The sequence below is a fragment of the Artibeus jamaicensis genome, unplaced genomic scaffold (genome assembly GCF_021234435.1).
Source record: "Artibeus jamaicensis isolate MK-2021 breed Jamaican fruit bat unplaced genomic scaffold, CSHL_Jam_final contig_387, whole genome shotgun sequence".
Taxonomy (NCBI): Eukaryota; Metazoa; Chordata; class Mammalia; order Chiroptera; family Phyllostomidae; genus Artibeus; species Artibeus jamaicensis.
In genome coordinates this window covers 13395763-13421687 of record NW_026521812.1, presented here as the reverse complement: position 1 = coordinate 13421687, position 25925 = coordinate 13395763, and the positions used below count along the sequence as shown (strand labels likewise).

Genomic DNA, 25925 nt, shown 5'->3' with positions numbered 1-25925 from the left:
TTACTAACCATAATATATATATCACTCTTCCTGAGTCCAATATGTGGCCTCTTACTTAATTGCTTACACAGGTAGTCTCAGTATATATACAGGACTCTAATAATTTTGCCTACTCACAAGAAGAAGCATTATGTAATAATAAATTTTCAGAACATTATTAAAACTTGAAGTAGAAACTATCACCAGGTAAATAAGTTAAACGAGATAACATATATAGTTAGAACAGTACCTGGTACTAGTAGGTACTTAAAAATGATAGCTATTACTATCATTTTCATAATACCAACTTTATTATTGAGATGAGATTAATCCTAACAGTGAAGTTCAACTTCCCATTAAATAAAAACAAAAAATTGCCTCAAATGTTCTACTTTGAGGAAAAAAACTAATAATTTTACCTATATCAAATTTTAGAATAATACACTAAAAGATGTTTACACAAATGACTAAAATATTTTCTAATAACTCCAAGAGACTCCTGCTGGACACATAATATTAAATTATTTGGAAAGTCTATTTTTATATTTGCAGCAATTGCTCAGTGTCTGTCACACTTTTCAAACACTACAGGCTTCAGTCAGTTACACCTTAAGAGTCCTTTAGAGGAGAAAATGAAGAAATAGAATTAAACTCAAAGAGAATTTGGATCGAGCATAAATTCAAAATGAAAAAATATCACGCCTTGTTTTCTACTCCAAAATGAATGGTTCTGTTACCATTTCCCCTCTTTAACAACATCTTCCAACTTTTTTAAATTAATGATTGATACTGACTCTTGCTATGTAATAATCTATAATGGCTAAATAAAGCCACTTATACTAACCCATTAGGATCTATACTATATTTATAAAGTTGTCACATAGTTATTTTAAATAATTAAAGGAAACCTATCTGACTACTCTTCTGTTAAGTAAAAGAAAATGCAGAGAAATTCACAGCTATATTTGCTGTTAGTCAGCCTTGAAATGTTAAAGGTGAACCTATGTTTTTTCCCCCTTGAAGTTCTTGAGTCATTGAGTTTGGCTTTTTAGTTTTTGTTTTTGTTTACAGAAGTCTGCAACACCCTCTGGTGTTAGTAAAGTTGAACTGCATGCAGGTATTAAGTAATTAAACAGCTTTTTCCCCTTTATAAAAATAACAATCTACTTGTTTACAAACCACTTCTGTTTACTAATATATCTTCATTGATGAAAGCGTTTTTAAACACACAAATGCACTGAGTTTCTTACAACTGTCTCTTTACTATCTTCTCTACTAGAACATAAGCCCTATGAAGGTAGACTTCTGTCTTGTATTGTGTGCTTAGCACCTAAACTAGAATGATACACACCATAGGTATTTAATAAATATTTATTCAACAGTTAAATCTATTTAACTCTGTACTTAATGCCTCAAAAATTCAATAAAAATACTACATAAATTATAAAGCAAAATTTTTCTTCACTGACATATCAATTATGAAGAAAAGACCCTCTAAAAAGGCCTAATTAGTATTTAAATATGATGCTAGGATACAGTCAAGATTTTTTTTAATGTACATTATAGATACTAGCCAAGTTACAGCATTTTTTAACCATCTTACCTATAGTTATATAAGAAGTATCCCTGACAAATCATATAAATTTTTTTTACAATCAGTTATCTTTATGGATTCATAATTTTATAATTTAGGGAATTTTCTGCATTTGCATTATCATTCATGTCAATTATCTTCTAACTCTTAGCTTCACACTTTTCAAACTTCTTTTTAAGTAGTTAAGAAATCTCTAAATAAACACCTAAATGCATAATAATTCTTATGCATCCATTAGAATAAATTCTAATTAATCATTTTAGTTCAAATTTTCATATATCATGAATTCTTTCAAAGAAACAATTTAAAAGGTTTTAAAAGTAGTTTTTTAACTCAAAAACAATGGCATATGCTTGGCTATCCCTTCATAAGATAAAACAAAATGCACAAGGTAACAGGGTCCATTAATATTTCTAGAAGCGTTTCCTTACACTAAACACAGGATCAGGATCTGAAAGAGACATCGTCAGTTTCTCGCAGAGAGTGGTCCAGTTTTCACAGGTCAGGACATCCGACGGTGGCGCTGAACATAACGTATGCAAGGCTTCATATCTCACCTGCAGTTTTTTAAAAGATTTTTATTAATATTCAGCTGCTAGATAGAATAAGAGCAATTCTCCAAATTTTAACAAACACTGAAAGGCAGAGTCCAGATAATGGTTTTAAAGAGGAGATTGAAGAGATACAGATGTTATTTTATAAAATAATTTCTTTTATTAACATTGGTTAGTAGGATCATGTAGGTTGCAAATGTGCATTTCTGTAATACTAGACCTGTTAAAAGAGCTCATTTTAAAACCTGTTCTTAAACAGAGGAAAAAATTGGTTATTTTATATAAAGCAAAAACAAAAATACTAAGTGTATTGGACATGTGACCTAGACTCCCCTGAGTGGGTGAAGAGCAAGGTGGTGGCAGAAGCTGAATGGCCAGGGCACAGCTGTCCCACGGCCTGCCCCCCTTGAGCAGGCGTTCCTACAGTCTGCGGGCTGAAACGGAGAAGCGTTCCCATCCCAGGATAGAGGAACAATTCTCCCAAAACATCTACACTTGTTTTTGCTGCTACACCAGATTTTCTGACCTTGTAACCGCTGAGGTAGAAAAAAGTCATTCAGCAGCATGATGTAAAATTGAATTTCTGTATTTCACAGAAAGCTCACAGAAAGCTTACTTCTTAATCATTCTTCCCAAAATCCAATCTGAATTCACTCAGTAAAGTGTGACCCAAGGGACAGCAGTGGAGAATAGTGGCTCTCCTCCAATTACGAACGTCACCAAGTTTCTCCCCCATTTGCTCTCCGACTAGTAATAACACACCAATCCCAAACTTTTCCTCAAAACCTGTTTTTTTTTTTCAGCTGAAATAACTAACTCCTGGAGATTAAAAAAAATAAATAGGTGAGCAGCCAGACACAAGAACTGGCACCTCAGAAACCAGACACTTTGATTCAGGGTTGCAAGTATTAGGTAAAAAAGACAGAATACAAATGTATTTTTTAAATGTCTCTATTGCTATGAAATAATTCCTTTATTTATGATAGGGTTTGGGGGAACTATGAAGATTTTTTTAAAAACACTGTTCCTTTCAATTTTTAGTACAAAATCCCATTAAGAATTTCCTACTTGCAAACATAGAATAAGGTTTCTGAACAAGTATAGATTTCTAAATAATCACTCAAACTAAAGACAAGAAGACCATTACCATATAAAATTCAAAACCTCATTTCAATATATTTTGAAACAGTGTTTACTGTGAAACTAAAAAATAAATCAGAATGTAAAATTCTGAGAGGAAAAAATTATCCTCTGATTTTTTAGAAAATCAGTGGGAGAAAATTATAACTATTCATTCGTGGGGACCAAATGGCAAGATACAGACAAGAGTCCTAGGTACCTCAAAATACTATGTATTTTCTGCTTCAGCCTAACTTTCAAGTGAATAATACTTCCTAAAGAGTAATTCATACAAACTTTTAAAATATGAATAGATATAATTCAACAGCATTGCATCTTTAAAATCATTTTTCTAATAAATGAATATTTGTCAAAGCTGCTCACATTTTCCAGAAATAGAAAGAACATGTAATGATTTTTCTTCAAAGAAATCACTAAAATATTATACATAAAGCAATAGTTAAGGAACAATTTGGGGAAAAACTGCTCATAACTTCATCCCTTCGAAACTGAAACTAGAAACTAGAAATAAAAATTCAACCCTACAAATCATGACTATTCTCTACGGAGAGCTTCCCTTACTCGACCTTTCATTTCAGGACGTGGGAACCTGGCCGGCCTGTCAGTCTAGCACTGCCGTAATAATAAAGACCATCTTCAAGAGGAACAGCCCAGTTGCTTCTGATTATAACAATCATTACCCGCACACATACATATGGACTTAACAGCCGTCCTTTAAAACTTACCTCTTTTGGTTGCCCTGGATCCAACTGGTCTAAAATCAATTGCAATTTTCCTTGACAAAATTTGTAACTCTGTAACACAATTGACAGAACAGTCATTTATTTAGTACACTTTTAGCAGTACTGCTAAAAACAATTTTCAAATATAATTCCAAGCAAAAAAAAATGCATTTGGAACAAGAGAAGGGAGTGATGTATTTTGATTTGGCAGCAAACATAGAATTTTTGTTTCCCAAGGCATTTAAATGAGAGCTGAATGTCCCAGTAGAACAGTGTACCTTCGTGCAAATGAAAACTATTATTATTTGCTGAGCAATTGCAATGTGTAGAACATAATAAGGCTCAGAAGATGTAAAGCCCAGAAATGTGAGATGAATAATACTGAAAGATAAAACAACATAAAAAAGAAGGCACTAATAGCACCCTAGATGTAACTGCAATGCTGCTTGAACTTTTGTTCCTGTACTTTTCCTGTACTTTTCCTGAGCCTTTCTCCATGACTCAGATATAATGTAATCACTCACTGAATATATAATTCTACAAGAAGTTATTTCATGGACTAAATCTTTAATATTAGGTTATTGTATTGTTTATTTTTCTTCTGAAGCTTATAACTAGAAAGCAGAAAAATAATCTAGTTAATAAAGAATGTTTTAAGGCTAGTGTTTATTACACACTATTGCAAGACATAAATGCACAACTAAATAACATACCTGATTGAATGACGAATCACTGTCGGAGCAGTTGTCTGTGCAATAGCTACTGCTTTTCTCCCTTTGCATTTTTTTCTGCCTCTCCTGACTTCGCATCTCATCTTCTTCAAACTTGTTAATCATAGATTCCACCACGACCATCATGATGTTCTTCAGGGAATGCATCATTTCTTTGTACCTTTACATTCAAAGCAGTCTCAGTAAGAGAAAGACTATTAGCACAAGTTAAAATATTCAACTAAACTATCTGTCTTTTTCTGTAAAATCCCTCTAAGAACACAATTCTAAAGAGAAAAAAAATCTGTCAGTTTTTCTTAAAGAATGAATGAATGGCACAATAGAATTCACATGACAATAATACAAAATTAATAGGGAATCCCAAAAGTGTTTTTCTCCAAGGTTTTTGTCATCTGGTTACAAGGACCAAGGTAGTAAAATTAACAGTCTAAGGTAAGATATTCCAGTGGCATGGATTCTAGTAGTTATCAATAAAGTCAACTGTTAACATCATACTACCAAAACTCAGCCTATTTTACACTTTCATGTTTTATTTCTCTATCTTCCCTCTAGTTCTTTCCTTCCTTTATCATCTGCCAATTCTTTATATCTACAGGCACCATTAGCCATAATTTAGACCTAAAGAAGAGTTAAGCTATCAGTGGGTCATTTCAATAGAGGTTAGAGAACCCACTGTCAGGGGTGTTAAAAAAGGATTCCTGAAATTAGTTGGAGTATGAGCTGGATAACTTCTAAGATGACATTCTGCTCTATGAATCTAAAACTCTCAAAAAAACTTATAATAAATTTCCCCATTTATTAAGTGCAAAATCTCAAGCATTCATATGTGTATTTAACTGAGATCTACAAACCCTAGAAATAGAATTTTAGAGTTAAATGAAACCATAAAATAACCATCTAACCCTTTATTTTAGAAATAAGAAATAGCCCTGGCTGGTGTGGCTCAGTGGATTGAGCACGAGCCTTCAAACCAAAGGGTCATGGGTTCAATTCCCAGTCAGGTCACATGCCTGGGTTGTTGGCCAGGTCAGGTCTCCAGTAGGGGGCATGTGTGAGGCAACCACGCATTGATGTTTCCTTCTCTCCCTCTGTCTAAAATAAATAAATATAGTCTTAAAAATACGTATATATGACCTGTACCACCAAACCACTGAAATGTCTAAATCTCAAGTAAAGATTTAAATAAACGTAGTGAGTATGGTGCTAAATTTGGAGTCAAAAACCTAAATTAGAATCCTGACTACTTTACCTACCAGCTCTGTCATCATAAGTTAAATTCTGTCTGTTTCCCTCAACTACAAATAAAATAAAAATACAAACCTATTTAACATGGCTATAGCAAGAAATAATTGAGAATATGAAAGGTCTGTTCAGAAAGCAACTAGCCATGTAATATGAAAAATAGAGACATTTATTGAAGAAGATACAAGAAACATTGTAACAGGACAATGATGCCTCATCCTGCTTCAAAGTAGGCAATTGGGACCTCGGTTCTCCCAAATCCCCTTAAGCTGCCCTGTTGTATTTTACTGATGGTCTGAAATTGCTTCCATTTCAAAGGCTGATTTTAGTTTTGGGGAAAACCAGAAGTCACAGGGTGCCAAATCTGGGCTGTAGAGGGGCTGAGTCAATTAGGTGATTTGATATTTTGCCATAAAACTCTGCATGAGACGTGATATATGAGGAAGCATGTTGTCTGATGAAGCTGCCAATCACCAGTTGCTAACAGTGCAGCCTTCTGAATCATCCAAATAGTTTCCACAGAGGAACGAACGTTAAAGCTTAACGCAAAATTTGATGCAGATCTGTTGCTCTACTCAGTCATTGTGAATGCGCCAGCCACACAGTACACACACTCACTCAGCAGCATCTACCGCCCACACTGACTAGTACCGTGAAGTTGTCATTGTTCGCACATGCACATTCCAGTCCATTCTCCTTGGCTGCCACGTTACATCAATGTTGCACAAACCATTCTCATATTAACAATGGTTGGATTATTTCCAAGCAGACCTCGTACATCACCAAGTTCTTTATAAATATAAAGGAAATACAAACACTTATTGTTTATCGCTGTAATGATGGCAATAAAGTAGGAAAATAAGCACAGAAACTTTCCTTTTTTTATTGAAACTTTCCTTTTAATAGTTCTGGTTAATAGGTCATGGTAACAGCATACATCAAAGAAAGGATAGGTAAGGTTCTCTCTCTCATAAAAGCAATAAAACCACACTGTGGGATTTGCATAGAAACAGTAGACTGAAATTTTAAAGTTCCAAGATTTTACAAGATATACATTATGTATTATTAAATATATGTAATTTCTATATACCAGATGTATATTTGGTCAAATTATTTAACAATATATGACTTACATATCATGTAATTATAAATAACATAATACATATACTATATAATTTTAAAGCCCCAGAAATTATGATAAAACAGGAAATGTTGAAAGAAGATGACACTAGGTCAGGAACAAAACCCTTGTGTTTTCACCCTTGAAAAGGCACACAAGACAATTGCCATAAAGGTGAGGTCACCCAGGAGGATCCAGGATTAAAGTAACTGACACAGAAAACAGGAAAGAATCCCAGGACACTGATTGGACTGATTGGTGAAGCACCTGTAGGAACACGGAGCCAGGAAGCCCCAGCTTCCTCCTCAGCAAAGTCTGAGCAGCCAGAAACAGGAAAGCGTAACAATGCTCTGAAAGCAATCAAGAGCCATCTACCAAAAGCTGCTATCTCCTTCCACAGGAACTGAATTATAGCGGGGCACAGGACCAAACTACACTCCCCAGACTCCTCTGCAGTTCGGTAGAGCCATGGGAATAACAAAGTCCTGTCCTCTTAAAACTTACACTATGGTAATCTAATGAGAAGTACAAAAGTAAGTCTCAATGACTTACAGAGAAAAAGTAAGGGTAATTAAAATCCATAGAAAATTTGTTTCATTTTAGACATGTTTACTCCAGACCTATCTGAAACCCCTATAATGAATTATCTGCAAGAAATATCGGCCACAGAAAAAGACAGGAATGATAATTTTGAAAAGGAAACTAGGGAGCCACACCCTCAACCAAGAGTTCATGAGCTGGAACTTCATAGTAGCCACTACAATTTTTAAACAGCCAAGGACAAACATATATGGGACACCACTGAGAAGATTCCTTTACACTGCAAGAAGTCAAAATAACAAATGCTCTAAGAGGTAGTGAATAAAAAGTATATCAACTAACAATAAAAATCTACATAGTATTTTTACTTATATACATGAGAAATATATAGCAGATCCTGCAAATGAATTCATGTTCAAACCTCTATCTTAAAAAAATAAATATCAAAATTTTTAATTAGGAAAGCAATTTGTAATTATTAGAGTAAAAATGTTATCAGGAGATGCACTGTTGCCACATTAGCCCTAAATAATTTCTAAAGAACCACAAAAAATATTGAAAGGAATTAACACTCTGTACAACTTAAAATCTTTCATCATGTTCACTAAGCAGAAGACAAGCATTCATTATGACTTTTAAAGTCTTATACAATTTTAACATAATAATAATAATTTTTTATTATTAAATATAATATAATTATTATATTAATTTTTGCAAATGCATGAACTAAAACACATGAAAATTAAGTGGCTTACTCAGAGATAAAAATTTCCTAATAACTACATATAAAACTTTACTCTTAGCATTAAAATGCTTTAATTTTCTGACTAATAAAGAATTTTAGTCCTTTCTTTAAAATAAGTAATAATACTGCCAGAAATAGACTACTAGGAATTATAACATCATCCAAAAATAGAAATAACTCCAGTTCTTTTTTCTCCTAATCAAGAAATAAGAAGTCTTAATTTCTGCGGCTTTTACTTAATATATATTAGTGGTTTAAACTTGCTAAATGTATTAATAGCTGTACACTGTCACTCTGTTCAATAACATATTTATGTAACATAATCAGTTGTCCAAAGGAGAAGCCGGGCTCTCCACAGTAATAAATCAGATTTAGTGTTTTAAATTCCACTAGGTACTATAAGACTGAGGAATATATTCCAAGTTTTCCAATGCTGGAACCACGAGCTATATTCAAAGCTTCAACACCTGCCTTCACACTACACAAGAAACAATCATGACGGCCCAGCATGAAGAGAAACCAGATGCAAAAGGCACTCAGAGACATCACCTACATCCAAGACCAGGGACCAAATTCACAAAGCAAATGTCAGTGTCCAAATCATCACCAGTGTCCACTGCAGATAAGTGTGAGCAGATGACCGAGTTTTAGCCAATGGAAAGTGAGTGAATAAAGAATCTTACCTTCTACTCTCTCTTCCTGTGGCCAGGTTGAAAGAGCTGTGTGGTTAGTGTGGCTGCTTCAACCATGCAGATGAAGGCAGTACCCAAGGGCCGGGGATGGCAAAATATGTTTTCTGGACATAAACTAACCTACCATCTGTTTTTGTGAAGTTTTATTGAAACACATGCATACTTATATACTGTCTATGTCAGTTTTCCCACTACAAAAATTTGTAGGCCTAAAATATTTACATATGACCTTTTACAGAAAAAGTTTTCCAGCCTCTGCCCTAGGATATAATGGAAATAAAATAAAAGGGACCTGGGGTCCCTGGATAAACTCATTGAGCTGACCCACCCACCACCTTGCACTCGTGTACTTCGTGCACTGGTGAACTTCATATGAGAGAGAACAAACTGCCTTCTTTGAACCACTACATTTTGGTGTCTATTTACTGTACCTGTTTAATGTATGTATATTCTAACTAATATACTCTTCCTCTATATTTCCACATCTAATCTTTTGCACATATCATATATAATACCATACTGTGTTCAAACTATCTCTTTCAAGTTTCTATTGGGTTGGCCAAAAGTTGTTTTTAAGTAAAAATAAGATACATTTTTCATTTTCACAATAACTTTATTGAACAATGTATTCACCATTTTGTTCTCCTACCTTCTGCCATCTTTCAGATAACTTCATAATTCCATCTTCCCCAAACTTTTTATTTGTTTGAGTAAAGAACTGCTCCTGGTACCTTTTGCAGTCTTCTGAGGAACTGACATTTTTTCCTCTAAGGGAATTTTGTAAAGACCGAAATAAATGGAAATCCAAAGGTGCAATGCCTGGTGAATATGGCAAATGAATCAGAACTTCCCAGCCAAGCTGTAAGAGTTTTTGCCTGGTCATCAGAGAAACATGTGGTCTTACATTATCCTGATGGAAGATTATGTGTTTTCTGTTGACTAATTCAGGATGCTTTTCATCAAGTGCTGCTTTCAGTTGGTCTAACTGGGAGCAGTACTTGTTGGAATTAATCATCTGGTTTTCTGGAAGGAGCTCAAAACAGAGCTCTCCCATCCAGTCCACCCTATACACAACATCACCTTCTTTGGATTACCGGCCTTTGGTGTGGTTGCTGGTGGTTCATTTTCGCTTGCCCTACAATCTAATCTGTTTCATATTATTGGAAAGTACCCACTTTTCTTTGTCTGTCACAACTTGTTTAAAAAGGGAACATTTTCATTAAGTTTAAGTAGAGAATCGCAAACAGAAATATGGTCAAGAGGAGTTTTTTTCACCTAACTTAATGTGGAACCCAAACATCAAAGCAATTAACGTGCCAAGTTTTGCAAATGATTTTCAACATTTTAGCTACATGTTTTGAATATGCTGTCTATCTCCCACATGGTAAAACAGTGATTGTTCTCGATCAGTATCTCAATTTGATTGCTGTCAACTGGTCTACCCAACCGTCCAGCAAGAAATCACCAGCACAAACTCTGGGAACCACCTGCGACATGTTCAGGCAGTACAGCACCTTCTCTAGTCATAAAGCTCTCAGAACATACCCATCTTCCATGAATGTGATTTAGTTTTTAATGCCTTAGGATGTTAAATTTTGAATCCACTTGTTCATAATGCAACCCCATTCTCAGAATAATTAGGATTAAAATGAAAGACAGGACGCATATACCAACTGCTATTCACTTTATCAGTGCCCTGCTTCAAGTGCGAATTCTTCAGTAATCCCAGGTACACAGCAGGGTACATCAGAGTTATCAAAATTTTAGCAAATCCTCTTATTCTTTCATTATCAGCAGGATGACAAATATATTTAAGTATGAATTATAATATTTCACTAAATTTTGCTCTTCCAAAATTCCAGTATCGTCGACAAACATAACATTCACACAGAAAAAAATTACTGAGCTTCAATTTCCAGATATTAAGTTCAATGGTATGTGAGCATAACTACTAACATAAAGATATTCTCCTTCCATGATTATATTAAGTGTAACTCTACAGCGGAGTGTGAAGAATACTTAAAAGTCCACGCCATTCATCTACCTTTCAGAAAGTCCCAGAATGAAGATGAACTAGTTAATCATCAACTTTAAAGTGACAATAAGCAATCTAACCCATGAATGTTATAATCAAAGTGACTTTGTTCTCTTTGTTGACATCTAATAAATGTCAACTTATTAGGCTTAATTTGCTAATGTGGTCTCTAAAAATATCTAGTAATAACCAAAGTACACCAAATACTTACTCAAGTAGATATCAGTAAAATATAGGAGAAAGGCAGCATATACCATCTCAGAGAAGGAAATAATATAAACAAATAATACAGATTAATAAATGTAAGTTTGCCTCATAAAAATTTGGGGGAAGTGAAGCAAGCCCTAATATTTGCTATTACAGGCTTTCCAGAAATTTAATTATAAGTGACTTATGATGGATAAAAGGAGGACATTATAGAAAAGTTAAGGTATAATTTAACTTAATGTTTATATTTTATCTGTTTGATATGATGTGTGTGACTATAACTTTAGGCAGTCTACATATTGTGATTTATCTGATACCAAACTGTATTACAAGGCCACTGTAATCAAATCAGCCTGGTACTGGCATAAAAACAGGCACATGGACCAGTAGAACAGAACAGAGAGCCCAGAAATAATCCAAGCCTCTACGGGCAATTAATATTTGACAAAGGGGGCAGTAACATAAAATGGACTAAAGATAGCCTCTTCAACAAATGGTGTTGGCAGAACTGGACAGCTATGTGCTAAAAAATGAAATTCAAGCACCAACTTACTCCGTGCACCAAAATAAATTCAAGGTGGATAAAAGACTTAAAATAAGCTGTGACACCATTAAAGTCCTAGAGGAGAACATCAGCAAGAAAATCTCAGATACTTCACGCAGCAACATTTTTACTGATAGACATATCAGTGTCCCTAGTGCAAGGGACATAAAGGAAAGAATAAACAAATGGGATCTCATCAAAATAAAAAGTTTCTGCATGGCTAAAAAAAACAGTATTAAAATAAAAAGGGAACCAACTGTATGGGAAAACATATATGATACCTCAGACAAGGGTTTAATCTCCAAAATATACAAAGAACTTACACGACTCCACTCTAAGACAAGCAACCCAATTAAAAAGTGGGCACTTGAACAGACACTTCTCCAAGGAGGACATACAGAGGATCCAGAGACACATGAAAAGATGCTCAATATTGATAGCCATCAGAGAGATGCAAATTAAAACCACAATGAGATACCACTTCACACCGGTCAGAATGGCCACCATAAAAAAAAGCAACAAACAACAAGTGTTAGAGAGGTTGTGGGGAAAAGGGGTCCGTAGTTCACTGTTGGTGGGATTGCAGACTGGTATAACCACTATGGAAAACAGTATGGAATTTTCTAAGAAAACTAAAAATGAACATGCCTTTTGACCCAGCAACTCCACTGCTGGGAGTATATCTTAAGAACCCCAAAACACCAATCCAAAGAACCTATACACCCCAATGTTCATAGCAGCACAATTTACAATAGCCAAGAGTTGGAAGCAACCTAGGTGCCCAGCAGTAAATGAATGGATCCAAAATCTATGGTACATTTACGCAATGGAATTCTATGCAGCAGAAAGAAAGAAGGAGCTCCTACCCTTTGCAACAGAACGAATGGAACTGGAAAGCATCATGCTGAGTGAAATAAGCCGGGCAGTAAAAGACAAATACCATATGATCTCACCTTTAACAGGAAGCTAAACAACAAAACAAACAAGTGTGCAAAATATAACCAAAGACACTGAAATAGAGAACAGGCTGACAGCGACCGGAGGGGAGAGGGGAGGGAATGTCAGGGGAAAAGGGGAAGGATTCACAGGAACAAGTATAAAGGACACATGGACTACAACTAAGGGGAGTGGAAATGGGAGTGGGGAACACTGGGGGGGGGGGGGGTGGGCTGGGATGGGAGTAAAAGACAGAAAACTGTACTTGAACAATAATTAAATTTGAAAAATTTAAATTAAAAAAAATTCAGTGACTGGTGAAGAAAAAAGAAAATACAGGTTACCTAATTAGTTTGTTTTTATGAGTAATACACATAACATATATATTAAACCTTTTTATTCAGAGCTTTTCTTTTAATTTTTTCTACACAGAGTATATCAAATCATTTCTAAGTTGTCAACACATGTACATAACATATTCACATTTATCAACTATCCAAACTAGATACAATATAGGACTTTTTAAAATATTTTATTTATTTATTTTTAGAGAGAGGGGAAGTGGGGGAGAAAAGGAGAGAGAAACATCGATGTGTGGCTGCCTCTCGCACACCCCCAACTGGGGACCTGGCCCTCAACCCAGGCATGTGCCCTGACCAGGAATAGAACTGGTGACCCTTTGGTTTGCAGGCTGGCACTCAATCCAGAGCCACACCAGCCAGGGCCAATATAGGACATTTTTATTCTACCTATAAAGGAAGAACTTTCACATAGTACTTGTGAAAATGCAAAATTGTACAGATACTTTGGAAAACAACTGGTAGTTTCTTACAAAACTTAACATACTCTTACCATATGACCCAGCAATCACTCTCCTTGGTATTTCTCCAAAGGAGTTGAAAATATATGTGTACATAAAAACCTGCTTGCAATGTTCATAGCAGTTTTATTGATAATTGCCAAAGCTTAAAAGCATCCAGGAAGCCTGGTCCACACAGACAATGGACTATTAGTGCTAAAAAGAAATGAGCTATCAAGCCATAAAAAAACATGGAGGAAAGGTAAATGTATAATATTAAGTGAAAGAACCCAAACTGAAAGGCGAAATACTGTATGGTTTCAGCTGTATAACACTGTGGAAAAGGAAACAGCAAAACAATGGTGACAATAAAAAAAGATCAGTGACTTCCAAAGGTTGGGAGGAGACAGGGTGAATAGACAGAGCACAGAAGATTTTTAGGGCAATGAAACTACTCTCTAATATACAATAACAATAAATACATGGCATTATAAATCTGTCCAAATCCCAGTGAATGCACACCACCAAGAGAAAGCACTCGTGTAAATGACAACCTCTGGGTAACAATGATGCATGGATGTAGGTTCCTCAATTGAAACAAATGTACCTCTCTGGTGGGCAATGTTGACAATGGGTAAGTCTGTGCATCCAGAAGAGCAGTGGTGTGTGAGAAAGAAATATGTACCTTCTGTTCAACTTTTCTGTGAACCTAAAGCTACTCTAAAAAGGAGTGTCTATTTAAGAAAAATGAAGGAGGAAGTCACACAAATAACTAGAAGCAATTAACAAATCCCTTGGCTTGTTTGAGAAAGAACAAGACTGGTGTGGATGAAGCAACGTCAAAAGGGATATGATAAGAAATGAGGTAGCAGAGAGAACAGAAGGCTCATGGTGGGCCTTTTGTCTACAGAAGAATCTGGATCTTACTATGAATGAGATGAGAAGTCTTTGGAAAGTGTCGTGTTGGAAGTGCCGTGGCACAATCTGACTCAGTTTCAAAGGATCACTGTGGCTGCTGTGAGGAAAACAGACTGTGGGGGTGTGAGTTAGGGGTGCTGCAAGGAGCCGTGTTAGGAGAAAAATTACTTAAAAATATTACTGAGGGCATACTCACTCTTTAGATTCCTGAGTTCTTTTGGTGACATGCTGCACAACTGTGTCGTAGCCAGATTCCTCACTCTGATTCTGATCAGATGTCCATTTTTCCATTTCTTCTTCAATCATAGACCCCAAAGTGTTGCATATATGCTGTCTTAGGTATTTCACAAATTCATAGCTAAAACAAATATTTTAAAAGTAAATGCAGTAAATACCACGAACTCATCGACCACATCCAGAAAAAGTGTTACCACAGAGTGATCTGTAACATGTTCCAATTTCTTACCTTAAAGTAGAATTAAATTAGTTATTCATCCCAAATCACTTAACAATATGCAGTGGGAGGGGGAGGGGAGGGAGCAGCAATCTCAGGACCAACCCAGACTGTAATGGGTCCGGGGTCTTCCCACACTTTTTAATGCTCCCATCTCCAGTGTGTAGTGCACATTAAAGGAAAGGGAAAGCAGTCGTTAAAGGTGTTTCTGATTGTGCAGTCTAATGAGGAAAGCCAGGCTAGAATAACAGCTATTGTGACAAAATAAACAAGAAAAGGTTAAGCTCCAATCAATAGGTATTTTTGTACATTTGGAAAGTGGTAACTGACCTAAATTCCACCTAATCAGCTCTTTTCTATATTTGTAGAGAGGAGTATCTCAGACAATTCATACACTGTACATTTTCCTTCATACTATTAGGTTCCTGCTAACATGAAAATTAATTTATAAACTCAGACAATACAGCAAATATGAGAGATTAAGAGTTATAAAAGTGGATAATTATTTCATGAAACATGATTATGGAAAATAAAGAGCGATGATTATAAATAATATTATGATTTAGAAGAGTGAGAGTTTTTGTGGTCTCTCAAATGACAAAGATAATTTCGGATGGTCCATTTTGTAAATGCCACTATATTCAAGACCTTCAGTCTGAATATACCTCAGGATAAGAGCCTTGCATGTGCGCAGGACAGGAGATCGAGGAGAGCCTAATTTTCTTCCAATAATAATAAATCACCATGGTATGCAGCATATAGTCTTCAGTACAATATTTATTAAAGTACTGAATGTGTTCTAAAGAACAGCCACCTTACCCAGGTAGCCAAAGGATTTCCTTTTCCATTTTAACTGTTTTTGAGTGAGATTTCCTGCCCTGCCCATTTCCCCTTGGCTCTGAACACATCACTGCTTCCTGGAATGCCCATGGCTGTTCAGCAGTTTCTCAGACCTGCCAAAGACAGTGCAGACCTCAAAGGTCAAGTAGAAATATTTGACATGAAGCCACGTGAGATTATAGCAAAAGCACAAGCTGAGAATCAAAAAGCCCTGAGGGCCGGCTCCAGCTTTACCATTCTAGTGGTATGGCCCGGGAAAGTCTCAGTTTTTTTCATCTGTAACTTGGCAATGATCCAATCTACTTTATCCCAGTATTTTAAATTAAGGAGGTGGTAGACAAAAACTTAGACTTTGACATTATAAACCACCAGATTTTTTCTTAAAGGGAGTTGACCAAACGTATTCTCCTCTCCCACAGTTCCAACTTCAGATTCATTATAAACAAGTGAATTCTTTAGCTCTCTCTTCAGCCAATATGTCCCTCCAGAATGCCAGACCTGTTCACACTGGACAAGGCTTTATGTTATTTGATCACATCAGTCAGCACACCAAATCTATCACCCCACCCTCCTCTCATAAGCCACCTCTTTTTTCTAACATTTATCTTTGCTGTCAGTACCATCCTTCCACCAGATACCTGTGTATAGCCTCAAACAGCTTTAACAACAATCTTCTCCATTACAGCTCCTTTCTAATTAGTTAGCTATAATTCTTTAAGTATTTTTAGTGATTATGCTATTACAGTTTTCTAATGTTCCCCTTTTACCCCCCTCTGCGTTGTCCCCCCACCCTCCAGCATTCCACCCCCCTTAGTCCATGTCCATGGGTTGTATATAAGTTCTTTGAGTTCTCTGTTTCCTATACCATTTTTAATCTCTCCCCATCTTTTATGCCTATTAATTATGCTGCTTCTTCCCTGTACCTTTTCCCCTCCCTCCCCCTCTCCCACTGAAATCCCTCCATGTGATGTCCATTTCTGATTCTGTTTCTCTTCTAGTTTATAAATTTCTCCTCTCCAACTTCTCTTTCCCTTCCCACTGCCACTAGGTTAATGTTCCTATCTCATAACTTTCAGCTGAACAATAGCAAGAGCCCTCCTATAAATCGGTAGTTCTCCAACTATAACATCAATTAGAACCACCTAAAGGCCTTGCTGGGCCCCACTCTCAGAGCTTGGATTCTGTAGGTACACAGTGGGGCCCGAGAACTGACATTTCTAACCAGTTCCCAGGGCGGGGATGCTGATGCTGCTGTCCCAGGACCACATCTGGAGAAGCACTGCTCTAGACAGAGTCTGTATCGCGGTAGCTTTTAAACTAGCCTAAGGTTCTTGGAAAGCTGATCAATAGATTCCTACTCAAAGAAGCCGTATTAACCCAAAATAGTAATGAATAAATGTATATATAATTGCTTTATATTAAAAATATTTAAAATATGTAGGTATCATTTTATGAACCTCAGCATTAACTAACTTTCTGATTAACAAGCAATAATCCCAATGACAGAATAAGCAGGTCCTGCCATTATTTTAGGAATCACATAGAACTAGTATTTATCTCTCCCATTTAATAGCTGTACGAGGCTGCCCAAATTAAATAGTCTCTCTAGGCTTTGGTCTTTTTCCATCTATAAACTGGGGGAGGCATCTATCAAGGAAATTACCATAGAGATTCTAGATAATATATGTCCTGAACCTAACTCAGGGCCTGACATGGATTTAACAATAAGCGCTAGCTATTACTACCATCATTATTATTAAAGACACATTTTGTCATTGACATTTAAAGCCCTCTTAGACCCCAATTTATCCTACTAGTAAGGTCCCTTTACCACCCCTCGCACATACCCAGCACTCTCCATGTTTTATCTTCCCAATACCTCTGATAGCATCTCACCCGTTTAGAGTGCTTTATCACCACCTCTCCCTAAGTAGATCACCTCCTACAATTTAAAAAGTTAACTCATGACAAAGCCTTTCCTAGTTCCTCAAACCTGATATTTGTTTCTCTCTCAAGCCCCAAAAGTACATTGCCCCTCTCTATAAGTACCCAAAATATTGCCTTGTGTACAGTATGTGACCTGCTTTATCTTTTGCTTGGCTCCTGAGCATATCTAAACCCAGATTTATATATTCTTTATTATCCTTGAGTACAGAACAAATTCTCTAATTGGCATATCTTCTGCAATACCTTTTACAATACTTGTTGGACTGAAATATAGCACAGGAAAAGGATTTATCTCTTCACTTCCTCCATCAGTGGCTATCAGTTTGAACTAGCACGTCCTTTCTAAATATTTCAGTGGTCAGATCCCTGTTCTTTTAATGCCTATTAATCATTTCAGGTAGCATATGCTATAATTAACTGCCCCCATACTTGGTCTTTTATTCTTCCTCTATTCCTCCCAGTAAGAAAAGAAGAAGAGAAAGAAAGGGTAGAGTACAGAAGACAGAACTCCCAACTATCCAACTATCCACCACATTACTTGCACTACCATTATTTTTCAGGACTCCCAGACTTGACACCATGGAATACTCTTTAACATCATCTCTGCAACTCAGCCCACCCTCTTTATATACCCGCCCACCCTCTTTATATACCCACCCAGTCACCACCACTTGTTAACATTTCCTGCACATCCCTGGGCTTCATCACTTCCTGCTTTTCTTACCATTTTTATCAATCAGTACAAAACCACGTCACCTCACACAGATTATTACAACAATCTTCCTGCTTGTCTTATTTCTACTCTCTTGCTTCTCATATGTACCCTAAATGCTGTGCCATATTATCAAAAACCACTATTTCATTTTTCTGTTAGAACCATCTTACTCTTACCAGTACCTCAGACCATATCACATATATAATATCTCAATAAATGTTGTATTTAAACTAGTTATCAGCTGCCCATTAGCTTTCAAATACAACTTCCTTGACCTGGAATTTGAATACTTAATCAAGCCCTTTTATCAGGGTATCTCCACTTAAATGAGGCCACATTCAATATTCTCAACAAACCACCAACCATACTAATTTGCATTATAAGTAAGAAGTTACTTTTAAGTGACTAACATATGCTAAACTCAGTGCTAAGTACATATTAATATTGTTTTATTTACCATATGAGGTAGGTAAAATAAGTAAGGGTATAGATTGAAAAGTTTAAAAGCCTGATCAAATACACAAGCTACTTATAAGTCATTGTCATTCCCACCACCTCACACTTTCCCAAAGATGTAAAAATACCAAAAATATTTAAGTTATAAAATAAGATTTTCTATGGTGGTAAATTGAAACTGTGAAGTAAATATAATACTCACATTTTTACCAATTTGTATATGATTTAAATTTCATTTAGAGAGCTAAATCTATTATATTTTTTCTCAAGTTATAATTTACTTAAAGTTATTCAGCCAATCAGTGTGACCTCACATCCAGACTGTTATTACTGGGAAAGGGGAGAGAAAAGTGAACATGGGAGAAAATACAGAGAGAGACGAAAGGCCCCTAAACACAATGTTGATCCTCTTCAGAATCCCGCCCAAGCCTACCTCAGCCATCGGACACACCAGTTTCTCTCTGCATCTCTGAGATGCTTGGTGAGAAACAGAAGGTGGGACGAGCCTAAGTTACTTCTGTAGAACTACAGAGACAGATTCTCTGGAAATGAATTCTATAGCCCACCGTCAATTCTACTATGGAAAGACGGATCTATCCGTATTTCTTAGTTTTATCAGCCCCATCTCTGTGCCACAAATCAGGCAATTAGGAAAAATGAATACTTAACAGAAAAATGTAACTTCTGTGTTCACTTCATTTAAAACCAACCTATAAGCAACAAAAATGATGTTTTCACAACTAAGGCAGTGAGGAAATACAACATAAGCCCATTAAGAAAACAATTCAAGAAAACTAATATAATACCATCAAAAAGGGCATATCCAAAAAAAAAAACCTCTTCGGGAACCTGAATTGCCATACACTTGTTTCTAATGGCATCATTTTTCGACCGTGGTAATATCTATAACCACAGAAATCTCTTTCAGAAGACCCCCTTCAAAGCACCTCAAGGTTTTGGTTTACCTTGTAAGTTAAATGAACCCAAGGAACCCCAGACTGAATCTTGCCTAAAGAGGTTACTGCTCTTTTTGAATAAACCTTTTAAGAAAAAAGACCTCCAGGGAGGATAAGGCCTCTGTTACTCGAGGACTCCCAGCTGCCTATGCACTTATGATGCTCGAATGATTCAATGATCATTGGAAAACTCTGAGAACCTCCAACCCCTAATTAGTGAACAGTCACTTTTTAAATGGGTCCTCCTGCTCTTTGAGTAAGAGTAACCCATCTTCAAATTCTCATCTGAGAATTCATTTTGCATTGATTCTCTTACCATCTGAATTCATGGAAATAGACAATAAAATCCTAGACTAGACTGTATGCTGTTCTTCTATGATGGTACTCCCGGATAGAAAATCATTAGAAAACTAATAATTACTTTTAAATACAACAAATATTTATTGTTGTTATGGCTGGGAGAAATGCTTCTTCAAAATTAAGTACCTTTTTTCCTTCTTTATAACCCTGATAGTATTGGTGCCATCCATTTGCTCTTATGAAGTCTATATGAAAGCCAAAAGATCATTGATAATGACAGATGTGGCAGCCCATTACAATAATTTTGGAAGTTATTCTGGATGTAGAGCAATATTCTGCTCATTTTGTATAAAAATAAAACCCATTTGTGCCTAAAAGAGACTTTCAAAATACCCACAGACCAAATATGATCTGAAGGGTGCCAGTGTGACAGTTCAACCTCTTGCTTCAGGCATTACGAAACTCTGAACATTGAAGGTACTGGTAAATCTCCTCCAGGTTTCAAATTTCTATTTAAGAAATACAAAAATTGCCACAAAAATACATACAATTTTAATAATTTATTTTAGAGGATCCTTCCTAGGATTAATGTAAGTCAATTCTGCTACTATTTTAGGCCTTTTCCTTTCAGATTTATTTTTAGCAGACTCTCCTGTGTTAACATTTTTTGATTCAACATATTCTAATTGTGCTGGGAAGAACAAAATTATAATATTTTAGGTTTGCATCAAGTTTAAGTTCCAAATCTCCCACCGATCAATCTCGCAATCTTAAATTAAATATCAGACCTTGCTAAATTTCAGTTTTCCCACTTAATGATGATGATATTCCTAATGCAAAAAGTGCTTATTACATGGTATTTTCTTATACATTGAAACTTTTCTCACCAACGTATATTTGACTAACCTAATTTGTTACCTTAAAATAATTTAATAAGAAAAATTTAAATTTGGTTTCAGTGACACTATTACCAGATAAATGCAAAAGTATCGTTCTACAAAAATTCCTCAATGGGGGATGGACATGAAAACCTAAAAGGGCAGTTGTTTGACGCTAAGGAAAAACATGATGACCTCATCACATTTCACATGCAGCTCAATTAAAATACTCAGCAAGGTGCCTGATCATTTTGTTTTACTACTGATGAATATGGATTTTTTTCACATTTACACAGGAAAATCTTACAAAGTTGAGTGAAAGAACATTCAATTTTTCCATTTTTTTATAGCTTTACTACCTAGATTTTGCAAGAATATTTAATAATTGTGTTCCATAATGAATTTTTGACACGTTCAAAATATATAGACACAGAGATTACTATTACAACATAACATGAAAAAAATCTAGTACAAGTTTGATTCAGGAAATCATCCTCTTAGCTATTTAAATAAGCAAGAACTTTTTCAATCATATACAAAGAAATTTATCAGTAAGGGTATGTTTTTAAAATATATTTTATTAGTTTAAGTTATGAATCATAATGCTAGATGTGGAATTCTTAAAACATTATATTTCAAAATCATGGCATTTATTAAAGGATAAATTTAACCATGTATCATATTAGTATAGAAAAGGCTATGTAAAAACAAACAATGAGTATTTTACATCACCAGCAGGCTTTTGATCAAAAGTAGAACTTCTGATTCATAGTAAACACTAAAAATGTATTCGCTAATTACAGAAGCACACAGGTATTAGCAATTTCTCTACAAAGGGATAGCACTTTACATAATTAATGTTTTCTTGAAATTAACACTGAAACACACTAGTGTTTCACTAATTACAGTCACTGGTCGATTCCTCTGTTAAAGAATAAACCCAATTCAATACATATTACTGAGTTCCTTCCATATCAAACCAAAAATACCAGATTCAGAGCTACAATCATTAGGGTTAGTAAAGCCATACAGTAGTTCCCCCTTATCTGTGGTTCCTCTTTCCTCAGTTTCAGTGAGCCACGGTCAACTGTGGTCCAAAAATATTAAATGGAATATTTTATAAATAAACAATAAGTTTTTAAATGAGCACCATTCTGAGTAGTATAATGAAATCTCTTGCCTTCTTGCTCCATCCCTCTCCAGACATGAGTCGTCCCTTTGTCCAGCATATCCACGCCAGACATACTCCCTGCTCATTAGTCACTTAGCCATCTCAGTTGTCAGATTAACTCTGGAGGTATTGCAGTACTTGGGTTCAAGCAAACCTTATTTTACTTCATAATGATCCCCAAAACAAGAGTAGTGACGTTAGCAATTCGGATATGCCAAAGTAAAGCCATAAAGCGCTTCCTTTATGTAAAAAGCTTGTGTAAATAGGAAAGAAAATGGTATATATAGAGTGTGATACTATCCTAGAATTCACAAGCCCACTGGGGGCACTGGAATATATCCCCCTGGGATAAAGGAAGAACCACTGTAATACTAGATACACTGAAATGCAAGTAAGTCAACCTTGGCTGCATATCAGAATCATGTAAGGAATTTTTTCAAAAATACCAAGGTCCAGCCTCTACCACTCCTCCCCTGCCAGGGCCCACTAAATTTTGATTCACCGGTATTTTATAAATGGCCTCTGCCTGATTCCAGTGTAGCCAATACACAAACCAGGGCTATCTGTTTTATAAGAGGGGCAGTCCAAGTATAAAAATTTACACAACACAAGCACACGTAACATAAGCAAAGTCCTTTTCCCTACCTTTCTCACCTCCCACAGACTTCAGATCCTTGCTGCTACTTTCAGAAAAAAGAGAGAAAGTTTGGGCCTTTTAGAGAATGTTTAGAGATTACAGTAAAAAAAAACTAGAAGAGGCTATGAAAAGCAGAGATAGTTTGGGGTACCTGCCCAATAGGGCTATACTGCCTATATTGTAGTTTCTGCTCACATGATTACATTTGCACCCGCTTTTTTACACTACCTGAAATTCCATCATTTATGGACTCAATTATTTTAACAACCATTCTCTTATAAAAATGGCCTAGGGACACCAGTTTCCCCTGTGAATCTGTTTAATAAGATTATTTTTCTTACTAACATCATGACAACAGCAGGCAGGTTTAAAGAAGGAATGTTCTGAAAGTGGAGATGGGAGGACAGACAGACATTCTGCAGTAGGAAACATGTAGGGAAGCAAGGCATATCTAAGTGACCTAAGAAGGCTTAGGGTTCAAAAAAGAACTAAAGTCAGTGAAAAAAAAGACAAATGAAAATATGAGCACCTGAGCTAATTAACCTTTAGGATCTCTTCTAACTCTGAGATTGTAAGAGCATGAAAATACTGAAGGCAGAGTCTCCCCCTCCACCTTTCCTTTCTGATGTAAAGGATCCTTCCACCTAAGGCACAGATCTCAGGTTAGTGAGGCTAACACAAGAATTTTACTATCTATACTTTGAACACTACAAACTATTCAAATACTGTTAGGACTATAAATCTTACTTTTAGGACTACACATTACTTATGATATGAGTGTGTCTGGATATTTTTTAGGTAGGCCACAAATAAATCTCTTCAGTAAACAGTAAACATTAACTATACTAGTTAACCAGCAGGCATTTAGTCTATCTAATGAACTACTGAATAAGAGTGAATTGCATTATTTTAAGACTTGTTAGACTAATGAGCCATCTTTACCACACGGAGCCATCTTTAGCTTAAAAAGCATCTTAAAATTGACACAGCTAAAGCAATACTTACAGGCCACCGTATAGCCATAAATACTTACATTTAAAAAAAGAAGAAAAGCTGCAAATTAATGAACTAAGCATTCATTACACAAGTGTTAAAAGTTTTCCACAAAGAAAAAAATAAAAACAGAAATTAACATCCATAACTGCTATTAGTAGTGGATTTAATGAAGAAATAAACAAGAAAATCAGGGAAATACAAAAGAAGCCTTAAGTATAACCAGAAACACTAATGAAATTAGAAACTCCACATTAATAGAAATTTCTTCCATGTTTTAAAATGCCCTTGCAAATCTGGTGAAAAAGTATATGCTTCCTCCATAAAATTGCAAGCAAACACAAACTTTTGCATAAAATATTAAAGGGCTCCAGGATCCCCTGACGCCCAGGTATGAAAAGAGTAAGAGTTTCAGATAAGGGTAAGTTCAGGGCACCCCAAAGTCAGTAAAGGTTAATATTAAAAAGTAAAAAGTTTAAATGTCATCTCTGTGAGATCGAAATAAAATGCAAACACAAAATTAAAAACACCACTACTACTACTAAGTTGACACACCCAGCAGTAAACTTTTCAATGCAGAGGCTTAAATTATATGAATCAAATCAAAAGAAAAACACAGGCCTCTAAAGAAACATCCTTTAAGATATACCTGAAATTGTACCTCTCTCATTCACCTTCCTAACCGTACTGCTCCCCAACCCAGAGCACTCTGTACTTCTATGACACAAATTCCTGACAAGTATCACAAACATCTGAGTGTGTGCCTCATTCCTTCATAGAAATTCAAGCTATTCCATAGGAAGTTAGTAACCTCACTTCAGGATTTTTGCAGTCCTCAAAATGGGTAATTGCTGCAGCCATCGAGATATCGGATCGGCCAAAGAACAGGAATCTTGGGAACCAAATGTTTTTTGGTATAGAAACAGGTCTACTTTGAAATAATAGATTTGCTCTCAAAAGAACACATATAATTAAAATTAATGTTTCTGCACTGCCCAGGAAGAAAAAGAACTGGAGAATTAGGGTATGTCGGTGTGGCAGTAAAAAAAAGGTAGGCAGATGTTTTGGAAAATAAGGAAAGAATAATTAAATAAATTCGGCATTTGGATAAATGAAATAATAAACCTCCAACCTGGGTGCTAATTTTAACAATAATCAAAGGTCCATTTTTTAATCCAACTACATTTTTACTTTTCTGGGTCACGTGGTTTAAGACATCAAAAGCAATTTTACTTGTGAAAATTCTCATCAGTTTCCTCCAGGTGTAAGAGGATCTCCTCGGCGCACTCTAGGGAGGGAGCACCAGTGATTTTCTCCTTCACGTTCTGAAACAACTGCCTCAACATCGCCTGCAGCATCGCCTGGTCCTCTCCCGAGAAATGGGCCATCGTCTGTCAAAAAATCAAAAGCCCACGCCCTTTACTCTGGGTCCGAGGAAACGCTGCTCATTGCGCACGCGCGCCCCCACCCAGCCCCGGCTTGCGTACAGCGCCGTTCCCCGGGAAACCGTGGCAAGCACTTCGGGGTGGGCCCCTGGCTGCCCCTGTGTCCAGCCGGAAAACAAATCACCTTACTTTGGGGAAGCCGGGGTCCGCGAGGCCCTGCCTTAGGTGCTCGTAGCGGCTGGTCTTCGGTACCAAAAGAGTTCAAGGTGCCTGCACGTAACCGCAAAAAACATCTCTCAAGAAGACTCAGAGAGGTGGGCTGAACGACGAACGTCAGCACTACGGTGACGTCAGCACGTCGGCGTGGTTTCCTAGGTGGGAGGGAGTACTATTAGATGACCTGCTAGGTTCTTGGAGGGTGTGTGCCCTTGCACTTCTTAATTAAGGGAGTATAGGTGGGAGGGTAAAGTGCGAAGGAGAAAGGTCAATAAAAGAAAAAGGAAGTGAAACTGAAATTGCCTGAAAATTTCAACTGAAGAGTGAATGGTGTTGATACGTTGCAATGCTCATTTCCTTTAACAGCTAATCCTACCCCTAACCCAGCACTTGCCCAGACCTTTGAAGAGGACGCCTTCATAATCTAACAGACACAAAAAGAAACTAAAGAGTACAACTCTGCAGTTCAGTTTTATAGT

General features: G+C 36.2%; 1 protein-coding gene across 1 annotated transcript in view; it reads right to left on the bottom strand.

Annotated features, from left to right (window-relative positions):
* TBC1D32 (TBC1 domain family member 32) overlaps positions 1 to 25553 on the bottom strand; it is a 181602-nt gene extending 156049 nt beyond the window's left edge. Inside the window, exons 1-6 of the mRNA XM_037139635.2 lie at positions 25420 to 25553; positions 25079 to 25236; positions 14695 to 14856; positions 4703 to 4880; positions 3993 to 4061; positions 2005 to 2130 (exon numbers count right to left, since the gene is read on the bottom strand). Of these exons, the coding sequence (XP_036995530.2) occupies positions 2005 to 2130; positions 3993 to 4061; positions 4703 to 4880; positions 14695 to 14856; positions 25079 to 25233 (690 nt within the window). The 5' untranslated portion in view covers positions 25234 to 25236; positions 25420 to 25553. The remainder of the gene's footprint in view (positions 1 to 2004; positions 2131 to 3992; positions 4062 to 4702; positions 4881 to 14694; positions 14857 to 25078; positions 25237 to 25419) is intronic.
* Positions 25554 to 25925: the final 372 nt, after the last annotated feature.